Source organism: Antechinus flavipes, chromosome 3, assembly GCF_016432865.1.
Source record: "Antechinus flavipes isolate AdamAnt ecotype Samford, QLD, Australia chromosome 3, AdamAnt_v2, whole genome shotgun sequence".
Classification (NCBI taxonomy): Eukaryota; Metazoa; Chordata; class Mammalia; order Dasyuromorphia; family Dasyuridae; genus Antechinus; species Antechinus flavipes.
The window spans coordinates 122,342,521-122,359,932 of record NC_067400.1 but is presented as its reverse complement, the minus strand read 5'-3'; the positions used below and the strand labels follow the sequence as shown (position 1 = coordinate 122,359,932).

The 17,412-nt window shown below is 31.9% G+C and overlaps 1 protein-coding gene across 1 annotated transcript in view; it reads left to right on the top strand.

Annotated features, from left to right (window-relative positions):
* The window catches only part of MYCBP2 (MYC binding protein 2), a 318,733-nt gene that overhangs the window by 83,442 nt on the left and 217,879 nt on the right, over positions 1 to 17,412 (top strand). Inside the window, exons 9-13 of the mRNA XM_051983950.1 lie at positions 256 to 329; positions 6,218 to 6,356; positions 10,931 to 11,007; positions 15,058 to 15,262; positions 16,505 to 16,669. Of these exons, the coding sequence (XP_051839910.1) occupies positions 256 to 329; positions 6,218 to 6,356; positions 10,931 to 11,007; positions 15,058 to 15,262; positions 16,505 to 16,669 (660 nt within the window). The remainder of the gene's footprint in view (positions 1 to 255; positions 330 to 6,217; positions 6,357 to 10,930; positions 11,008 to 15,057; positions 15,263 to 16,504; positions 16,670 to 17,412) is intronic.

Below are 17,412 nucleotides of genomic sequence, written 5' to 3'. Positions count from 1 at the left end.
GTAAGATCCTTGAGTATTAAAGACTGAAGAAATACTTTTAAAATCACAAAAAATTTATAGGTAGAATTATTAACTGAATTATTTAGTTTGTCTTAATTTTGTTGGATTCTTTATTATAAATTTGAATCTCCTTTGAGTTAAAATCAATACTTATTCCTTAGAGAACTCTCATTGTGACATCATCAGAGGAGTAAGGTCCTTTCTGGATTGTGTCTTTGTGTTGTAATATAATTATTGTTTCTTCCTTCTGTACAGATTGCCACACAGAAGGACAGAATATTTTATTCACTGATGGAGAATATATTAATCAGATAGCTGCTTCAAGAGATGTAAGTAATTTTGTGTAATTAAATAACATTTCTGCAAAGAGAAAAGGACTTGATGGTTAACTTCTAGATAAAATATATGGGGTCTGCACTTGAACTGAACAAGCATTGTAGGAAAAAGACATGGTTGGCTACCCATGCTAGTTATTTTTGCCATATTCCAAAAGTATCTATTATATATATATAAAGTATTACATATCTATTATATATATATGAATATATATATTCTTACCAAGCTATATCAGAAATGTAAGCCATGGATTGTTAAGAGAGCTTTTCAGAAAATAGAAAGTATATAAATGGAAGAATGAAAATATAACAGTTCTTGGAGAAATTCATTACTTGTCCTAATGCCATCATTAGCTGGGTCATTCATAATATGTTGCTGTCATGTAGTTGTTTAGCAACAAAATTAGCTATTTAGATTCTTTAGATTTAATTTTTTTTGCATTTTCAGGAAACTAAAAGATATTATAATTATTTGAAAGTGCTTTCCTTTTAAATGTATATTAAAAGTTTTGATACAGTTATATTAGGCCAAAAAACTTAATACAGAATAGGTGGTACAACATAGTGGATTGAGAACTTAGAAGTCAAGTTTCAAGTTCTGCCTTTAATATATACTGATTGTGTGAGCCTAGGCAAGTCACATAGCTTCTTTAATGACTCTAGGAATATTTCTAAGACTAAAAATGCAAAGGAGGTACCATTTTTCATAAGTAAAGGAAGTACTTCACTAGGAATTCCTTATACCATTAAATCATAGCTCTAGTTTGTTTTTTAAAAGTTAATTGTATTATTCAGTCTCATACTCACCAAATTTAGTTTTCAGAAAATTTTACATTGAAACTCATTGTATTTGTTATTTTCACTATAGAATAAATCTGGTGGTTAATTATTGGATTAATTATTGAAATACTAAAAGAGAAAACATTCTTACAATGTGGTTTGTAATATAAATAGTAAGAAATTTGTTATAGAGAGGTTCTGGTATATTTCATATTATATGGGAGAAGAATGAATGAATGAAATGTCCTAGATTTTCTCTTCTATATTCTTTCATTGGATAATCTTATCAGTTCTCATGGTTTCTGTTATCATCATTCTGCAAAATGATTGTCAGATCTTACTGTCCAGCCCTAAGCTCTCTGCTGACTTCTAGCCTCTCATCTTAAATAGAATGTTCCATAAATATTTTAAACTGAACTTATCCAAATCTGAATTCATTATCTTTCCCCCAAAACCTTCCCCTCTTCCTAATATCTCCATTGATCGTGAATGTATCATCATCCTCCCATTCACCCAGGTTTGGAACCTAGAGGTCATGCTCCCTCTCTCTGATCTCTTATCCAATCAGTTTTCAGTTTTGTCTTCATAGGCTACTGCCACCATGTTTTCTGGGGCCTTATTAGCTGTGATGATGCAAGAGCAAGGGGCCGGGGCACCAACAGAAGCAATCCTCAGGCTGCAATCCTGGGAGGATGGTTGTGGGTCTACACAGAAAACATGGTTGGTTGTTTAGAGAGCTCTGGCATTCTTTGGACTCTTGGGCTTATATTCATATCAGTGGCAGGTGATCAGTGGTTGGCATTGGTGATAGAGAGGAAGATGGATCTTTTTTCCCACAACAGTTGCTCTTGTCATTGCTATTATGTGACTCCAAGTAGAAGCACGATTAGTTGTCTGAGAGTAGTGTTCTTTTCAAAAAACTTTTGGCCATCTTCATTAGGATCCATCTTGGTTACAGTCACTTGGCAAATTCTGCCTCTATCTGTTTCTCTAAGATTATAATTGGTAATAGCAAGGCAGGTAGGTGGCCCAGTGGGTGGAGCACCAGTCCTGAAGTCCGGAGCCAATGAGCTCAAATCTGGTCTCAGACACTTAACACTTCTTGGCTGTGTGACCCTGGGCAAGTCAGTTAACCCCAGTTACCTTGAGTGGGGGGGAGGGGAACAATAGGTAATGGCTACAGTTGTCAAGAATATATAGGTGTGGGGGAAAAAAAGAATATATATAGGTGAGAGATAGTTTAAAGAAGGCTTTGATTATGGTAATATATTATCATTTCTCCCTTTACATTTGAATAATGAAATATGCATTTACATCTGGGAGAGATTTCACTTCATGTATTCCAAGCACCCTGCAATTTATAGAAGAGGAAACTGAGGCTGCATTAGATTAAGTGATTTGTCCAAGGCTAGGTAGATGGTTAGCATTTTAAACAAAGTGCTCTGATAAAAAATTCAATATGATTTCTGCTTCGTGGAACTAACTCCATGGTAGCCTGTAGATTTAGCTTTATAAAGTGTTAAATTCCTTTCAAAAAAAAATCATCACTTGGTTGTGTTGTCCAAGTTTCATGATCTAGGCTAATAAGTAATGTATTTTCAAATATAGATGAAACTCTCTTCATACTGATTAATTTGATGAAGAAAATTTCACTATCATTATTTTTGTAAATTTAGTGATTGTAACTGAATAAGTTCTTTGAAGAACAGCCATAATTTGACACTTTTCATTAATCCTTAGGCATTACCTAATATCAACCAGACTTATAATTAGTCCCAATTAGAATGTTTATTTGTAACTCACCCTGCCATATTATCTTATAATTTATTCTTTTCAAGGCTTTTACATGGTTTTAGGCTGACTTAGTAGATCTTTACACATCTTTTCCTTACAAGTTATGGGATATTTTAATTTAGGGAATTGTTCTTGTAACCACCCTTTTTAAAAACTAATCAAATACTGTGTTAGTTTCTTTTTTCTGAAAGAGTTTCTGTTTTCTAAGCTTTTCCTTCCTTTCTTATTTGTATCAGAAGATAAATAATAATAGCCTCACATTTATTTGACTCTTTACAATTTATATACTTCATTTCTTGTAATATCCTCTGAGATAGATGTGGTCCTGACATATTTTTAGTCTAAGTTTATAGATGAGAGAACTAATTAATTCGAAAGTACTCAGTTGCTAGATATTTTAATTCGCAGATCAGTGCTTTTCTCACTGTGCAACAATGAGGGTTGAAAAGGAAAGAGAAAAAGAGAAGCTTAATGATTCCTAATTTAAAAACAGTTCCTGACGCTCATTAGATAACTCTTTCCCCATTCAAAAGGATATTGCTTTCCATTTAACTTTCTTTGTCCCATCCAGTAAATATTTCTTATGTGTCTGTTGTGTGTAAGGGATGTTGGATACTAGGAATTACAAAATATCTGCCTTCTAGGGGTATGCTGCATTATGTAGGCCCTAGATACTGAGAATGTGATAACCACAAAGAAAAGATTCAGATTAAATATTGTTTTAAAAAAAAATGTCAAGGGCTAGGGAAAGCTTTATAAAGAAGGGGACATTTGTACCTTGAAGAAAAAAGATTTCAGCTGGTAGAGAGGGTAAGAAAGAGAAAAAATTTGAATGGTGTTTGACTTGTTTACCTAAACTAAAAAGATTGCTTTCATTTAAAAACAAAACAAAAACATTTGAAAATCATTTCTGAATTTAACTATATTGACAATCAAGTTTTCCCTTTTGTGTACTATTTGTACTTGTGAGACTTAAACTTATCCTAAAAATCCTAGAGTAATCAACTTTAAAGACATTTTCAATTCTTAAATTGTAACTTTTAATTCATTTTAACAGAAAAATATTAAACAAATTCAAGATGTAGAGCACCTTTACCAGAAGGTCATTTCTTTGTATCTTGCATGGATTTAGGATCTACTTCTCAGAAAGTAATCCTGCTAACCAAAGATACCAAACATAAATTCACAACTTATATCCCCATATGTTGGAGTGGTTGCTGTTTGCTTCTGCAGTTCATTTTATAGATGAGAAAAACTGAGGTAAACAGGTTTAAGTGACTCGCCTAGGACCACACATCTAGTAATGTGTCCCAATACCTAACTTCCCTATAATAGTTAATAAAAGCAGTAGTAATATGCTTTGTCATATTAACAAATCTGTTGAACTCAGACCTAGACTACTTTTTGATTAAGCATTTTAAATGTTAGTTTAATACTATTCGAATATCAGTAAGATAGACTAATATTGTTCTTTTCATCTACCACAGCTTTATTTTTTCTTTTGTCTATATAAATGTTAAGTATTAACTTCACATGATTTTAAAATTTAGAATAGACAAAAACAATTAGCTTTAAGAAATATACAGGGGAATAATGAAAATAATATTGAATGTAGAGTAAAACTACCTGGACTGAGACTCTCCCACTTATATCTGTTGTGACTATGGACAGGTTAATTACCTTGAGTTCATCATACTTTCTAGTAAAATGAAGGTATTAAACTAGATTATCGCTGAGGTTCCCTTTAGTTCTGAAATTGTTATTCTTTCATTTTAAGGCTAACTAAAGGATAAAGAAAAAGAAACTAAGTTAGATTCATTGGCTTTAGGGCTAAAAGAGACTTACATTTTGCAATTAAGGAAATAAATACAAGTCTAGTAGGTAGTGCTTCTGTGATTCAAACTCATGTTCCTTAATTTCAAATCTAACTTTCATATGATTATAGTAAAGATAAAAAGACATGAAGAAAATGGAAAGTAAGGAAGAGAACATGAGAACAAATGAATAAATAAGAAGAAAGAGTGAAGAAAGAAAAAAAAAATATAAGAAAACCTCAGCATCATAAAAGAGATAGGCAAAAAGAAAAAGCATAATTTCTTATCCAGTCATTATAATAGTTGTTTCCAAATTTTTCCCTTATCTTTACAACAGTCCCTGACTTCTCTGACACCTAGAGCTATACCTTTTTTCCAATAGTCATTGATCACTGACAGTGCCATTCATATCATTTAGTTAAACAGTATTATCAACTACAATCCTTCCAGTAAAATGGGACCCTATCAGATACTACCATCTACCTTGTATCTCCCTTTGGTTCTTTGGAACTTAACATTTGTTTGTCGACCTACATTCTTTGAATCTCCAGCCTTTGCCATTATATCTAATGCTAAAGGTGAAGACCATACTTAGAGGACCATCAGGCCTTGCCATTCTTTTATTTTTACTTAAGAAAAATTTTTCAACTAATATTTATATCTATTTATCTGTCTATATCCCTCTTCTCACTACCCCTTCACTTCCCATTGAACAGATTTTTTTTAAATAGACTTTTTGGGAGCGAGGAACATTTATATAGCATCTACTATATAGCACTCCACTCCCCTTCCCTTCCCTTCCCTTTATCTTATCTTCATCTTACAAGAGTAAGGAGAGTCAGCATATGCCTTATTTTGCATACTTTTAAAACTCTTTGCATCCCCAATCTCTAGCTCCGTACTTGGCATGTAGTAAATGCTTAATAAATGCTCATTCATTCATTCATTCTTCCTTACTGTCAAAATTGTACACAAGGAATTTACCAACTGTGGTCTGCTTATTTTGCCCTTAAGAGTTTGTGTCAACATATTTGGACTTGTGTCTTTAACACTGAAATTATTTTTAAGAGATGTATAAAATCATATCCATATATCTTCATCTTACAGGGGTAAGAACAGTCAACAAATATTTGATTTTGTATACTTTCTAAAGGGAATGATGATTCTAAGCTGAAGGCTAAATCTGTTCCAAGAGCCTGAAGTATCCTCTCCATCATAGTATGGAACTTACAAAGCAATTCTAATTTGAACCTTTTCCAAGTGAGTTAATTATTAGAAGTACCAAGAGACACCTCTTAAAATTTGCTTTCACTTTTAAAGTGTTGCCATGCAGCATTTTCCCTAAGACCAGTTTTTTATTGAGATTCCACTATGATTGATAGTTTTCTCTTTTTAAAATTCCATGTGAATTGCTAGACCAAGTAGACATTTTATCCAAATGAATTTATGATAATTATGCGGTATTTAATATTTTGAATGCTCTGTTTTGTTTAGGATGGCTTCGTCGTTAGGATATTTGCAACAAGCACTGAACCTGTACTTCAGCAAGAATTGCAGCTCAAACTTGCCAGAAAATGTTTACATGCCTGTGGCATCTCCTTATTTGATCTGGAGAAAGACTTGCACATTATAAGTAAGACTGTACAATGAAGATCACTCTGCCAGCTACTTTGATTCTTAATACTACCTTCTCTTTTAAAACACATTTTTAAATGTTCACAACCCTGCAGTTGGATTTTGGGAATAATTTTGTTGCCAGAAATGGAATCCAGGATTTACATGTGATCAAGAATATGGCATATTAGGGTTTTCATATGTAAGATCTGTGTGAGTTCTAGAGTCCGGATGCTAACATTTGGAAGTGGCCTAAATGGCAACTAACCCAACTCATATCAAAACAAAAATACCATCTATATTTTATCACATAAGAATCAATAATATCATTATAATAGCCTAACTTTATGTAGCACTTACTGTGTGCTAGGCATACCCAGATACTGTGCTAAGCTCTTTATAATTATTTGATTTGCTCGTCACAATAAGCCTGGGAGGTAGGGGCTGTTATTATCTCCATTTTACAGAGGAGCAAACTGAGGCAAACAGATAAAGTTACTTGCCCAGAGTCACATAGATAGTAAATGCCCTGAAGTTGGGCTTGACTTCAGATCTTTCTGATTCTAGCTCCAGTACTCTTAGCTACTATATTCTCTTTTAGCTCCTAATTTGTTTATGATATGATTTTTTTTTTTTTACTGAATATCTCTAGTTAGCAGACCTCAATACTTCCCAAGTCATCTCATTCCACTTTTTGAAGAGGTCAGATTGTCTGAATATTTTTCCTGATATTGAGCCTTAAAATATTCCTCTTTTACATATTCAGCACATTGCTCCTAATTCTTTCCTGTGGAACCAAACTGAACAAGTTTCTTTTTTTTTCCCATGAAACAATCTTTCACATACTTTAAGATAGTGATTATATTTCCCTAACTCGCTCTCTTTTAAGTGAAACACTCCAAATTTCTTCAAACGTTACTTGTATGGCATGAACCTGTCATCATCCTATTTGCCCTTCCCTCTGAATGTTTTCCTTTTGTTCTTCCTAAAATGTGACACCCAGTACTTAATGCATTCCTCCAGATGTGGTCTGAATAGGACATGTTATAACAGGACTAGCATTTTCCAAACTGGGGACATCTGTCCTAAGATTACATTAGATAATTTGTCTTCTGAATCGTATTTTGGACTCATTTAGAGTTTTCATGTCATTGCCTATCTATTCATCCGCACAAATCTTTTCATACTGACTGCTGCCTGACAATTTCCCATACTCTCATCTTATACTTGCAAAGTTGATTTTTTTTTTACAGAATTGGAAGAATTTATATTTCTCTACTTAATTTCATTATATTACAGTGAGCTCAGTGTTTTAGCTTGCACAATATTTTTGGATTCTGACATTATAATTCAAATTTTAGCTAAAATCATCTATTAGCTAGTTTTGTATAATCCACAGATTTGATCAGCATTTCATTCATATCTATCTAAGCCATTGATAATAAAATTAAACATCATTATTACATTCATAGATCCTTGGGACACTCTACTATACTTTCTTCCAAACTGATATAGAACAATAAATGGCTACTCTGGATTTTGTCATGTGGCCAATTCATAGTTCATTTAATTATAATACTAAAATTTTTAGTCAACATCTCAGCCTCTTGTTCACAAGAATAGTATAGGAGATTTTTTTTTCCTAACTCTTTATTGAAATCTAGGTAATACATTGTTCTCATGTACCATCCTAGTAGTTTTTCAGAAAAAAAAAAAAGAAATGTACTTTGTTTTAGGACAATCGATTTTTGATCAGTCTGTAACTGGCACTTACTAAAACTTTGTTTTTCTGTCATGTCTGACTTTGTGACCTCATTTAGCGTTTTCTTATCAAAGATAGTGGAGTGGTTTGTCATTTGCTTCTCTAGCTCATTTTACTGAAAAGGAAACTAAAACAATCATGCTTAAGTGACTTGCCCAGGATCTCACAGCTAGTAAATTTTGAGGCCAGATTTGAACTTAGATTTTCTTGACTCCAGGTCTCACATTCTATGCATTGTGCCATTTAGCTGTCCAGCTGTATAGCAAGAACTGTGAGAGTTGTAGGTGATACAAAGATAAAAATGAAAATTCTTGCTTTAATATTAGCTCTTGGTCATCATTACTTCTTTTTCTAAATGTTCACTAACTTTCTCTTTAAGAGCATTATTCTAGAAATGTGTTAGAAATTGAACTCATTTGAAAATTGGGCCCACATTTTCTCCTTGCTAGTCTTGTAGTACTAGAAAGGATTCATCTGTCTAGACAGACATGTTCGATCCTGTTCTTTCAGTATCCTGTCTAGGTTCTAGTTCATCAGGGACTGAGGATTAGTTCTTATCAAGGGCAACTAAGTATTTTTACTACATTCCTACTTATCATGAATTCTAAATCTTAATTATTTTGTTCTTTCTACTCCAAAAACCTTTTACTTTAAAGGATAAAACAAGAAAAATAAATCAAACAGACCTCTCTATACTTCATTCTGTATTATCGTCGCTTCTATACATAAAGCAAGCTATCCTTTCTTTGATCCTCCTCTTTTTTCCCAATGTTCTTTTTTTTTTAAACAATCATTTTTATTACCTTTCTTTTCCAGCTTTAACTCATTCTGAATTTTATCTGTCATGAACTATTTTTAAAGGGTTATGTTATATGTATTCATTCTTTTTCTTTTTTATCTGCCATTGTTTCTGGGTTTTTTGTACATTGAAAAAAAAACTGGTTAATGATTTCTGTACTTTAAATTGTTCTTTTTTTTTTTTTTTAACCCAACTCCCTTTTATTTATCACCATTGAAATTATTTAAAATTTTTTGAGTCTTTAGAATTTAACTCTTGGGCACTTCCCATTTTGTTTTTTTTTTTTTTTTTTTTTTAACATGTCTATTATTCTACTTTTCCTTTCAGTGAAAACCATGGTGTTTCTGGAACTTACCCTTTCTTTAGTTCTAAGGTACTTGTTATACTGTGCCTAAATTTCCCCTTTTCTCATGCACATTTTTACTTTGAGTTACCCCCATTTGGGGGGGGGGGGGAGGAAAATGTCGTTTTTACATGTTGCAATTAGTTCTTCCATTTTGGTGATAATCCAGAATAGAAATTCCCCTAACTGTGACCTCTACCTTTTTTAAATTATGTAGTTATCATTAAGGTAAGTCAAGAAATTGCATTATCAATTGCTCTGTTTTGTTCAGGAAAAGTGTTTCCTCTTAATTTGAGTGAATGATATCATCATCATCATCATAGCTTGTCTTTGTGCCAGACATTTTCCCTAACTTATCAGCTATCTTCTCTAGGTAATTCTTTAGGTCTTTGTTCTAATAGCAGTTTTATTGTATCCTCTCTTTATCTTTTCCCAGAGTCTTTCCATTGTTCTGGTTTCATACTTCTGGATTCTAAATTTCCTCACTTGAGATTTTTTTTGATCAACCCTCACTCTTTTAAACTCAATCCTTTTGAACAGATATATACTTGTAAAGCCATGTTTATACACCAAATTCCATGGATAAGAGGCTGAATTTCTCTCTCTTTCTCTTTCATTTTGTCTTATTCATACTTTCAACATTTACTCAAAGACATTTGAAGTCCTGGGTTTTATTTAGATTTAGTCTTGTTTATTTCTGGGAATTCTTTCTATATTGAAACGGCTGTCCATGGTATAGGAGGTTTTTAATTGGGTTTGACATAAAAGACAGTTAATTTTAATTTTATCACAAGAGAGAGCTTACTCTCTCTTGGAAATTGGAAGTATAATAGAATTTATAAAAGAGAATTTATTACTGGCCTGAATTATGACATGAGTTTATAGGGACCGCTGAACATAACTTTAAAGAGAGTTTGATTTGAAGACAAAGGCATAAGAACTAGATAATATCCAGAAGGATATTCTTATTTGAATTGATTTTTGAGATTTTCACAACCACAGGATTTTCTAACATCATTATTTTAAAAATCTAGAGTGAAAGTCTTAATATCTACAAATCAACTAACAATTTAACTAGTCATGGAATATCTTCTGGGCTCATTCTCTGAAATTAGTACCTCTGCATTGTCAGTAAGACAAGATGGTATGCACTACCTTTTCCACACAGAAAGATTTCTGGAGCAAAATGTGTTCTGTAAACTGGGAATTTGGGTTTGCCTGTCTGTCTTGACTAATAGGGCCCCACATTGGTGACTTGAGATATTAAGCAAGTTCTACTCTTTTGAATGAATGTTTTGTTGACTTTGATAAAACTTGTAATTATTGATTTACTTTATGTATTTTAGTTGTGTGGATTAAGAAACTTTCTCTTTATTCATAGGACAGTTTTTCAAATAAAGATCTGCTTATAAATTTCTAAAAGTGTTAAGTTTGTGTTTAGTTTAAATCATGATTGGTATTACAAAACGTATTTTTCTAAAGTTAAAGCTGTTTTTATTTAACTGCCTTGCTAAAGTGCAAGTACTATATTTGGCATGGTATTTTCTTCACGTGAAAATTTTGTCTTCTCCCCACCCCATTTATGACATGCTATAAATATGACCTATTTATTAGAAGTAAAAGAGCATTTATAATTTTAAGTTATTATATTATTTGTACACATATTAATTTAAAATTTTTAATTTAAAGGTACAGGATTTGATGAGGAGTCAGCTGTACTGGGTGCAGGACGTGAGTTTGCACTTATGAAAACTGCTAGTGGAAAGGTATATTATTTATTTGGAAATTAACAAAACAGTAGCATTTATAGCTTCTTTAAGGAATGAATGTATTCTATAACAGTCATTGATTACTGCAAAATTTGCAGTAGCATACATATTTTTTTAATCTTTATTTTTCAGAATATTTCTTTGTCTTGATATCCATAGTTACTACTCATTAATGTAAAAGATGAATATAAAGTAATGAATATTCAATTTTACTTATGTATTTTTGTTTTTAAATGATTGTTCATCACTCTAAAATATACTGAAATATTCTGAAATGCAAAAGAATAAGAGTTTTGTGTTTGTGTTTATGAAAAATGTATATCTGCAAATTAAAGATGATAATAATCATATTGCCTACTTTACAAGGTTTAAAAGGAAAACTACTTGCAAATTAAATTTCCCACATAAATGTAAACTTTAACAAAATCTCTAAAGTTTATTTTAAATAGTTCACACAACAATGAAAATAATTCCACAGATCATCATATGAAGAAATAATTGCCTCATATATGTTCATTTTTAAAATGTGCTAAACATTTTTTTGAATGCAAAGAAGTTTGGTGGACAAAGGGGAAGAAACATAACTTAGATAAGATTAGGTTCTTGTCTTCTTGGAATTTGCCATCTAACAATAAATTAAATCTTTATTATTAAGTCCTCACAAGTAAGTTATTTTGCTAGTCTAAGGATACAAAGATGAAAAATTGAATAAACATATATTAAGTAGATGTCAGTATCTTGGAATCCAGGGATAAAAAATAAGGAATAAAATTATCTATCCTTCATGGAGCTTACATTCCATTAGAGAGGGTTATATACAGATAAGTAAAAAATCTTTTCAGAGGATGGACAGAACAGTAGCAACTGAGGGAAGAGGAGACTACTGAGTATGTAGCATGGGGATAGGGTTTAAGGAAAACATGCAGATTCAAAGTGATAAATAGCAGGTGGAGGCTAGTTATAAGAGATGCGCTTTATAAGGACATGGAGGTATATGAGGACATGAATTGCTGATGTATGGAAACAATCAGCCAGTCTGATTGGAACATGGAGCACATGAACAAAATAAATATAGAAAAGGGTGTGTGGGAGCCAAATTGTGGACGGCTTTAAGTGTCACACTCAGGAGTTTGTAGTTTATTTGAACAATATCGAAAAGCAGCTGAAAACTTTTTACATAGGAATGATGTTATCAGTCCTTTGAATTAAAGATTATTTTGGCAGCTCTTTTGAGCAATCTAAAGGTTAGAGAAGTTTGTGACTAGAAGTATGGTTAGGAGTAAAATCTGTAATTTCAGTGATAAAATGAAGTCCTTTACAAGGATACTTCCATTGTTGAAGATCAGCACCTTTCTTTCTACACTAGCGTCTTAAAAGAGTTTAATAGAGCACTAAGAAGTTGTGGCTTGTCTGGGATCACAGAATTATCATTTTAACCCAGATATTTTTTTCTGACTCTGAGACCTCTCTATTTAATATATTGTGGTACAACTATGTCAGAATCAATAAACAGATTTTTAGGAGACGTTTTAATTATTCTATGTAAAAAGTGATGGCTTCAATTAGGACAGTGATCATCTGAGAGGATAGATGCAAGATGTAAAGGTAGAAATAACAAAAACTTGGTAATTGACTGACTATAGTCAATAAGATATAAGGAATTCAAGGGGAAGGAGAAATCAAAAAGGACTCTTCAGATGAAAATATGGCTGACTAGTTTGAGTTGGAAAAAGCTTTTTAGTTAAATCCCCTTCATTTTACAGATGACAAAATTAAGGCCCAGATTAAAGAAGTGATTTGCTCAGAATCATGTAGGTAATAAAAGACAGAGCTGTTATTTGAACTCAGTTCCTCTGTACCCAAACATTGGTTGTCTCAAATATTTTAGTGCACTTTAATCTGTTTAGGCTTAAATTATAATATAGCATTTATTTTGCATGTTTTTTGTTGCATTTTCAAGTATACAAGAGCTTCTTTCACAACAGCTCTATAACATAGAAAGTACAAATATTTCCATTTTGCAGATGAACTTGAAAGTAAGAGTATATGTGTTCAGCATCATTTAATTAGGATTTAGCTAGCAGGCATTCTGTGATAAAATATTGGATTTGAGGAGAAAAATGAGGCTAAATAAGATTTGAGACTCATATAGATGTATACAGATGTAGATAGCAATCACATATAGATTCTAGCCAAGCCTTTGGAATAGATGAGTTCATCAAGAGGGTATAGAAATAGAAAGGGACTTAGATAGAGTCTAATTCTTAAGACCTAGGAGAAATAATAAGATAATTGCACCACAAAAACAATTATAAATTAAAATATGATTCACTGCTTGAAAGTGGTCACATAGAGTACAAATAGAAATTTGAGGAAATCTTATTTTCATCTGGAGAGACCAGAATAGGTAAAATTTTGCCTAGTCTTAGCCTTTAAAGGAAAAAAATGAAAGATTTAGTCAGATAGATACTAGATATGGGGAGAAGTAATTCCAGTAGGAAAATATAAGAGAACCTAGTGAGTTGATTAGAACCTGAAGTACACCAAAGAGAATAGTATAAAATGAACCTAGAAAAGAAAGTTAAACAAGGATTGAATTTTAAATACTACATTAAGTATTGTGTATTTTTGTTCAACAAATAGTCACTGAAAGTTTTTAAGTAATAAAAAGATGTTATCAGATCTGCTTTTAGGAAAATTATTTTAGCAGTAAATAAAGAACAGTTTGGAAAGGAAAGAAGCTGTTAAGCTACTTTAAGTCAGCAATAATGAGAACCCAGATTAATGTAAAATGATGTTAGGTGGTAGTATGGTAGTAGCAAAACTAAAGGCAAAAAAGAACTTGCCAGCTGATAGGCTATGGGGAAACAGGGAAAAAGAATAAAAAGTTGCTCCACTTTTGAGCTGAGTGGCTGGGTAAATGGACATACCACTAAAAAAATGGCTAAATTAATTGAAAATTTTAAGTTTCGGGATGATAAAAGAGTTAAGTTTACTTTTGCACATACTGAATTTATATCCTCAGCAGGATGCCTTGATACACATTTCCAGTAAGTTGTTGAAAATATAGAACTGGAGTTTAGAAGAGAGTTCAGAGATTGAAGTAAAGATTTGGAAGTCATTTTAATAGGAATGATCTTTGAAACTATGGAGATATAAAAACTGAAGAAACTTACCCACACTTACGGAGAGGAAGGATAAAGGGGAAGGAAAAAAAGGAACCTAAACCTACATGATTCACTGTAATCAGATAACTTTTTGTAGTTTATAGGAAAATCCTTGGATTATAATAGCTAGCTTTCATATTAGATTTAATTTTACAAAAAGCTTTATACATATTACACAACCCTGGGAGGTAGGTGCTATTGTTTTTCCCGTTTTACAGATGGGCAAACTGATGTACAGAAGTTTAAGGGAAGTAGTAAGTGTTTTGAGACCAAATTGGAACTCTGAATTTTCTGATTCCAGGCCATTCTATCCGCTTAACAAACTGGCTACCTGAGAGTTATATTACAATTTCTTTAAAGCCATAAATATGCTTCTATCTCTTGGAGCTCAATTCTTAAAGGACTTATTGTTTCTTTTTTTTATCTTTTTGTTCTGTGGGTCTGCATTTTATATATATATTGTTTGGAGAATACAAATGAATAATATAATAATAGTTTAAATCAGGATTTTTCAGATTCAGAATTTTATCAAGGTTTTAATGTTAAGATTTTGTGTATTTTGGGAAATAAAAAGTGTGGCCTAAATAAAATATAGGTGTTTGTTCTTTAGAATACACCCCTCCCCCCACACACACATTTCCCTTTTCTTTAATATACTTGGTAACAATCTAACAGAGATAACACTTGTGGTTATTTTTTCTATATATGTAATTTTATTTATGAAGTTAGTGGGGAGGTTTTTTTAATTGTGTTTTCTTTTTAAAAAAGGCATTAAAAAAAACTTGAATGACTTGAAACCTAATTTATGATTATTATGTAGTTTTGTTCTATTTCAAATCTCAAGAAGGATTCCAAGATAATGTAATTCCTTTCTCTGAAGATATATTATACAGGCAAATACCAGAGCCTTGGAATCAAACAAGGTGGGCCTTCAGCAGGAAAATGGGTTGAACTGCCAATTACTAAATCTCCAAAGATAGTTCAGTTTTCAGTCGGCCATGATGGTTCACATGCTCTACTAGTTGCAGAGGATGGAAGCATATTCTTCACAGGATCTGCCAGTAAAGGAGAAGATGGAGAATCAAGTAAGTTGCATTTATTAATGACAGAAATAGTATGAAATCAATTTTATTAGCAAATATATTAATTCCATGAATAATTATTAATGTACCATTGAGATTATATTTACTTTGCCTATTTTTTTTGTTTGTAAAATGTTGCAAAATGGAAAAATTCATAATCACTACAGTGCCTAAAATGTCAGATAATATTTTAGCAGGAGGCTTTGCCTTTTAAGTATGATATTATTAAAGATAAAAATATATAAATGATCTAAAAAAAAAACACTTTAAAATTGCTAGACATTTTTATTTTTTAATTTTAATGATTTTTTACTTTTAATAAAAAATTTCTAAAAATTTAAACCTAATGGGTATACTTTGTATCTTATTATTTGTTTGACACACTTGTTCTAAATGATTGTATTTTTGTTTCGCTGTAAAAAAAAGTTTGTCTAACTCTGATGTTTGTCACAGAATTGTAATTGCTGATAAAATTCCAAAATGATAGGAAGTTTGTCTTAAGCTTCCTTAGCAACAACTCTGATATTCTGCCTCTATTATGAACTGGCTCTGTTATCTTGAGCAAATGATTTAACATATCAGTGCCTTAGGAAACTCTGAAACTAAAATATAGAGCAGAATCTTGACCTGTGGTAATAGAGGAAATTTCTTCCTTGGGAAGCTCTCAATGCCGATGAAATCTATTATCTGTCTCTGTCCTGTCCATTCTGAAGTATTTAAGAGGATTCAGCATGAACTGAGCTCAGAATCATAGGATCTGGGTTCACATTCTACTTCTTCCATTCTTAACCAGTTTTTTTTCCATCTATAAAATGATGAACTAGATAACTGGTAATGTCCCCATCCGAGTGTCAGTCGATAGCTCTGTGTATTTGAGGGACAGTCAAGTGACATTGTGGATAGAGCACTAGGTCTCACTTAATAGATGTGGTACCCTTTGCAAGGTTCTTACTTGTGCCTCAGTTTCTTCATCTTAAAATGGAAGCGATAACATCTATCTTGCAAGCTTATTATGAAAATCAAATGAGAATTTAATATTTATAAAGTACTTAATACTGTGCCTAGCACATAGTAGGCACTATATAAATGTTTTTCCATTCTTCTTCCCCTTCCCTGTTTTTATTGTAAGTATATCAATGTTTTAATCAATGATTTCAGTAGTGTATACTTGGTTTTGTTTACAGTATAGATTTTTTTTTTTACACATTAACTTTAAATTACTTTATTTTCCCATTTTTTTAAAAGCTAAAAGCAGACGGCAGTCCAAACCATACAAGCCTAAAAAGATCATTAAAATGGAAGGAAAAATTGTAGTATATACAGCATGCAATAATGGAAGTAGTTCTGTTATTTCTAAAGATGGAGAGCTCTACATGTTTGGGAAAGATGCTATTTACTCTGACAGTTCAAGTAAGTTAATATTTAAAAATTACATAGCACAAATGCAAGGACCTAGATAAAAATGTGGGAAAATGTGCCACTAAGCAGTGAAGTGGTTAGCATGTAGGACTTGGAATTCATAATATTTGAGTTCACATTCTGTCTCAAACACTTAGTAGCTATGTGACCTTGGGTAAATGTGTTAACCTTTATATGCCCTCAGTTTTCTTACCTGAAAAATGGGAATAATAATAACATCTACCTCCCTGGGTGATTATGAGAATCAAATACAGTAATATTTGTAAAGCACTATGAAATATCTTAAAAACACTTTGTAAATACCAGGTATTTTGACTTGTGAGTCCTTTTACTGTACATTGAAAATCACATTCTTCCTTTTACTGTACATTGAAAATCACATTCTCTGGAGTAAACTAACATGTGATTCCCACTTTAATCTCACTCTTTATTTTAGTCTTTTCAGATATAACTTATTTTATATTTGTAACACCTTCTTATATACTCTTAAGATAATGAAAAATCCTGCCTCAGATTCTTATTAGCTGTACAACTCTATACAAATCATTTAACCTTTCTCAGACTCCATTTCCTTATCTGTAAAATGAAAATAATTATAGCATCTACCTCTCAGGGTTATTGTGAGGATTAAATGATAGCTGTAAAGATATTGCAAACTTTAAAATGGGATGTAAATGCTAGCTTTTGTTAGAAACATTACTGATGTCTTGTAGGGTTAGCCAAAGTTACACTAT